Here is a 5,672-nt window from a genome sequence, read left to right as displayed (position 1 = left end):
AGAAAATTTTTTTATTTAATTCAATTTATTTAAATCTAAATCAAATTAAGGTAAGATTTACTTCAATTAATTTAAAATAAATCAAGATTAATTTAATTTGAGCAAGAATTTTTATAATTTTTTGAAATATCATTTACTTATTTCATAAAAATCCATTAAAACCCGGGGTTCGGGTCGGGTTTTTTGGTCGGGTCAAATATTGACACCCCTACTTTACATATAATATGTCAGATTTAAAAAAAAAAGTGATATTAATTATTGTGGCTCCATGATCCAATCATTTGTCTCCAACCTCTATGTTGCATGTTCAATTGCATATTTGCATGTGTATATATGCCCCATGTCATGTTTTATTAAAAATAAATAATATTAATTAATTTTAATTTTATTAAAGTATTAGTCTTTTCAAAGCGCTCATAAATGTATTTTAAAGTCCAAATTCATTGAATCAATTTTTATAGAACCGACAACATTAATTTAAAAGTTGATCATTGTGGTGCATGGTTGATCTCCACATCATCACATAACATAGGTAAAGCACAAATAGAATATATGCCATGCTTAATAAGATCATCAAAATTGTATGAAGGAAAATAAATTACTCCCTTAATGTCAAATGGACTTATATTTGTATTTTGATAGTATTTTAAGGGCCCTTATTTACGGAGAAGGTTCTAGATCATTTTGGACAAACTATAAACTTCTTAAGAATCTATGTATAGAGAAAGTTTAGACATTTTTTTACTTTTGAATAAATATGTGTTAAACTAAGATAAGAAATATAGTTTCTTCTCTTATTGTGTCACGGAATATTCGTGGCGGTAGAGAGATATATAGATTAGCGTTCAAGTTTTGTACGAATATCTAGCACATATATACATAAGAGATAGGGGTGTAAATTTTTGATAGCATATTATCTCTGAATAATCATTGCAAGAAAATTTAAGAAAAATGGCTTCAATTTTTTGAGATTGTGCTCAAGTAAGAATAGAATATTTCTTTGATATTACTTTTTATTTTACCTCTAATATTTTGTAAGGAAATTTAAGTTCATATTTAATTTTAAATCAACATTCTGACCTTGGACCATTGCGTAATTAACTTACCTTCATTTCTAGTGGCATGAGAAAACCTATCACCGATTGAATTTTCCTTAAAATTTTATGAGTATGGTCATTTTGATTGATGTCACTTACATAATAACTACCTTTACTTGTTTTTTAAATTATCGACAATATTAGGGATCTAGGTAGAATTGCAATATTCTCTATCTTTTAAGTTATATCTCATTAACCTAAAATTTTGACAAAACACATATTATAAGTAGTAATTTTTTAAGAAGACAAAACCATTGTATATAAGGTTAGAAGGGAAATCATAGCATAGCACAAAAAGAATATTAACAAATGATACTGAAGGAGATCCAATTGACTAGAGTTAATTGGAGCACAATCTAATTTAGATTTTATAAGTTAGATCGACTGTTGGACATAGTAAAGAAAAATCAATACTAGAAAAAAAAAAAAAAAAAAAAAAATCATAGTAAAAAATATATTATAAAAATCAACTAGCTCATTTTGGATATGAAGAACAATTAAACTTTAGTAATAACCTCCTAGAGTTCATTAGATCAAATTTTTGTGTCATTTGGTTCATCTCCTTCAGATATTCAATTTGACTATAAGCTTGTTGAAATCGGAGTTCAACTCGTCCTGATATAATTCTTGAAGTCTCCAACTAATACTTGTATTAAGATTCGTGCTTGATTAAGATTTTTTTTGGTGGAATATCACTAGAATAGTGAATCAATGTTGCTTCCTATTTAGTTGAGTTGAAAAGACAAAGTACTAATAAAAGAATTTAAAGGAGTTAAAATAAAGCAGAACATCTTGTCATACCTAAACTATTAATTAAAAGAGAAATATCTAATATTATCATCATTACACCTAATTTTATCAATAAAAAACAGACCGAGCCAAAAAATAAAATAAATAGAGGGGCCATTAATATGTTTCATAACCTACAAAATTGGGTAGTTTCACAAATTTGAGCTAAATCTTGTGAGCATTTAGACCATCTCTAACGGAAAATCACATTTTTCACTCCAAAATGCCGTGAAACCTAAAAATGTCGTGATTCATCTTCAATCAAACTCCATTTTTTCGTTAACGGTCTTTCTCTTCTTTCGTGCCGTTTCTTGGCAAGTTTGGTAGATGCAGAAAAATAGCGGTGATGAACAGTGCAGCATCAATACTGGCGTCCCACTGTTCATCCGCAAGAAAATAGCGGAAGTTTTAACGTTTAACTTATACTCCGGAGCGACGGCATTCAAGCGTTTGGAATTCCATTGAAGATGCTCTTAGGGAATGATGTTCTACTCTTCAACACCGGCCAGTACTATTCCTCTTCTCAATTTTAAATTGTCCAATTAAACGCAGTGGTCGGCAAAACTAATAAAAAAGTATTATTCGTATTTCATGCAAAATACGTATTCCTTTTCTTTTTTTTTTTTGTCATTACATCTTCACCCCCGATCTCACCCGACAAAAGAAATATTAAAAAAACACGTGGCAGTCAGCTAGGCACGAGTCAGCCGTTGAGTCATCTACTGCATATTTTTCTAATCTATTTATTTCGTACTATACAGCGAAGCGGGCGTGGCCGTCTGTCATTAATTTAATTAAAAAATAATTATTATGATTAGTGACTAAAAACTGCTTCATTTCTTTAATCACTGTGTAGACCATTCCAGAACCACAAATAAACACCCAGACAAATCTCTCGCCCTCCACCGTCCAATCCATGGCCCGATGGTGACGTGGCATTATATCCTCGGTCAGAAACGTGGACCCCTTGTTTTGAATAATCCGCTGCAAGAAACAATACAACAGACACTGTATGTGTTTTGCCACGTGGCGGGACCCGAATTTTCTCCTTCCAACGTGTGAGCTGTAACAATAATAAGCGAAGCGGAACTGAGCCGTTCGGGCGCTTTCCTTATCATCTATTTGTAAGGAAGAATTAGGTGAATATCCTGATTAGAATCATAATAATATTTGAAATTTTCTTTGATTTAAATATTGAATTAATATACAAATCGATTAATTATTCAAATATTTTGTTCAACTCAAAATAAATTTTGTCAACAATTAATTTATCTTATATTCAACTTAATTATTTAATTTTTGATAATTTAGTTAATATATTCTGATCTAATTTTTTAAAAAAATTAGCACAGTATAAATTTTTATTAATTTCCTTTATTATTATACTTATTTTAAAGAGATTTGATATATTGGATATTCAATTCTTTTCTATTTTAATCACATTTTATTAATTTACGTTTAAATTTCAGGATGACCGGCTACTCCCAGTCACACTCCTTCTTCTTCGTACTGGCGGTTTTGTATATAAGCTCACTAGGCGCTCACTCGACACCCACAGGAAGCAGTGAAGCGAGGAAAGGTTTTCGTGTGGATAGCCCTCTGTATAGCGGATAAGCTTTCGAACATGCCGATCACTCGCATAGCTATCGGATCCAGGGAGGAGGCTTATCATCCTGGAGCTCTCAAGGCCGCCCTTGCCGAGTTCATATCCACCGTCATCTTCGTCTTCGCCGGCCAAGGCTCCGGCGTGGCCTACAGTTTGCTCCTCCACCTTCCCGTTTCTCTTTACTTCCCAACCCCTGGCCTTTATTTTTTACTTTCTTTTATTAGTTATTTTTTTTCTGCTTTCTATCAATTAAAAAAGACACTTTTTAAATTATTTTTATAGGTAAACTTACCCCCGGAGGCGCTTCGACGCCGGCAGGCCTTCTGACGGCGGCGGTAGCTCACGCCTTTGCTCTATTCGTAGCAGTTTCCGCCGCCGCAAACATCTCCGGCGGACACGTTAACCCTGCGGTGACATTCGGCCTCTTTCTCGGCGGTAACATTACCCTCTTCCGCGGCCTTCTGTACTGGGTCGCCCAACTCCTCGGCGCCGTCGTCGCCTGTCTCCTCCTCCGCGTCTCCACCGGTTTTCTCCCCGTCGGCTCCTTCGGCCTAACCGATATCAGCGACTGGAACGCTCTTGTCCTCGAAATCATCCTGACCTTCGGTCTGGTCTACACGGTCTACGCGACAGCGGTCGACCCTAAAAGAGGCAGCGTGGGAACCATCGCTCCACTCGCCATCGGCTTTATAGTCGGCGCTAACATACTCATCGGAGGGGTTTTCGACGGTGCATCCATGAACCCGGCCGTGTCTTTCGGACCTGCGGTTGTGAGCTGGGAGTGGAAGCACCACTGGGTTTACTGGGCCGGTCCACTCATTGGCGGCGGGCTCGCCGGAATAGTCTACGAACTGTTCTTCATAAACCGCAGTCACGAGCAGCTTCCGACCGCCGACTACTGATTTGTTTGGGATTTGAGCTCTCCGTTGCCTCCTGGCTTTTGATTTGTGGTTGAATTTCTCTCCATCTGTTGCCTTTTTGTTTTGTAGTTTCCTTTGATCATGCTCGTCGTTTTAATTGTCTCTGGTTTCGGTTGCATTGAAAATAATCGTCTGTATAATGTTGAGTTAAATTATGTCCACGATAACGAGCATAAGGCTTCTCTATTTGCCAAAAAATATAAGTGGGATTTACATACTTACCACTTTATTTTATCTATTTACATGTCTAATATTTAAAATTTTAATTTTACATATCTATAATAGAAATGGAACATTTACATAAATACCATCTAAAACTATTCTATTTATATATTTAACATCTAAAATTTTAATATTACATAAATATCATACATAGTTCATTTTCATATTAAATATGAATGGTAAATATAAGTGGTATATTTGATATTAAAATAATATAGGATGGTTGCATGTAATTTTAAAGTTTTAGATGTTAGATATATAAATAGGATGTTATAAAGTGATATTTAAGTAAATTTTTTTTTCTAGAAATTTATTGGGTGGTATGGATGATAAGAATGAAATATAAGAGAGATAAAAATATAATATTAAAATTTTAAGTATTAAATATCTAAATAATATGAAATGAAATAGTATGCTTCAAAATGTAAAGTTCTTGAAATATAATTTCGTTTTTATTAGCATTAATTGGAATATATTTATTTATTTATCTCAGATCTAATTTTTTTTTTTATTTTGTTCAAATAAATTTGTATTTTAAAATTGTAAATTGAGCCCGAATAGTGCCGGGTTAGTTTCGGATTCGACCCGAACCTGACCCGTGATCCGAAATTGACAAGTCTACTTTAGGCAGAGTATGAACACAATGGTATGGCATTTCTTTCACGTTTAGAACAATTTTTTTGCAACCCTTTCTTGTGATACAACCACAATAGCAGAAGTAGATGTAACATGTACAACTTGAGAAATCACAATCAGATTGTGATACAGAAAACTCAACAATAAATAGTTGGAATACAATACCAAATAAACAAGCTAAGCATTCATCATAGACAATTGATAACAACCACAACAACAAAAATATGTGTCGCAATCACATCCACTACAAATATAAATCTACAAAAGTCTCATAAAAGAATGATTAGAAGTTCAAAGACAGTAATACTTAAAGAATTTTCATCTTAAGCTCACTCATTAATATTTTGCCTATCAATGCAACTCTCCATTACTCAAAGAGCCACAATACTCGATCATATGGAC

General features: G+C 33.7%; 1 protein-coding gene across 1 annotated transcript; it reads left to right on the top strand.

Annotated features, from left to right (window-relative positions):
• Positions 1 to 3,423: 3,423 nt before the first annotated feature.
• On the top strand, positions 3,424 to 4,631 carry LOC110115082 (probable aquaporin TIP1-1). The gene is made up of 2 exons (XM_020848211.2): positions 3,424 to 3,643; positions 3,775 to 4,631. Exons 1-2 carry the CDS (start codon positions 3,511 to 3,513, stop codon positions 4,392 to 4,394), a joined length of 753 nt encoding a protein of 250 aa, XP_020703870.1. The 5' UTR covers positions 3,424 to 3,510; the 3' UTR covers positions 4,395 to 4,631.
• The last annotated feature ends 1,041 nt before the right edge of the window (positions 4,632 to 5,672 follow it).

This window comes from Dendrobium catenatum, unplaced genomic scaffold (assembly GCF_001605985.2).
Source record: "Dendrobium catenatum unplaced genomic scaffold, ASM160598v2 fragScaff_scaffold_1338, whole genome shotgun sequence".
In the NCBI taxonomy this organism is placed as follows: domain Eukaryota; kingdom Viridiplantae; phylum Streptophyta; class Magnoliopsida; order Asparagales; family Orchidaceae; genus Dendrobium; species Dendrobium catenatum.
This window is presented reverse-complemented; position numbering and strand designations above follow the sequence as displayed.

What these genes read in the sequence shown, in the direction of transcription:
- LOC110115082 (XM_020848211.2), top strand. Translation starts at nt 3,511, where the DNA reads ATGCCGATCACTCGCATAGCTATCGGATCCAGGGAGGAGGCTTATCAT. An exon ending in AGGCTCCGGCGTGGCCTACA is followed by an intron (nt 3,644 to 3,774) that starts GTTTGCTCCTCC and finishes TTATTTTTATAG; the next exon opens with GTAAACTTACCCCCGGAGGC.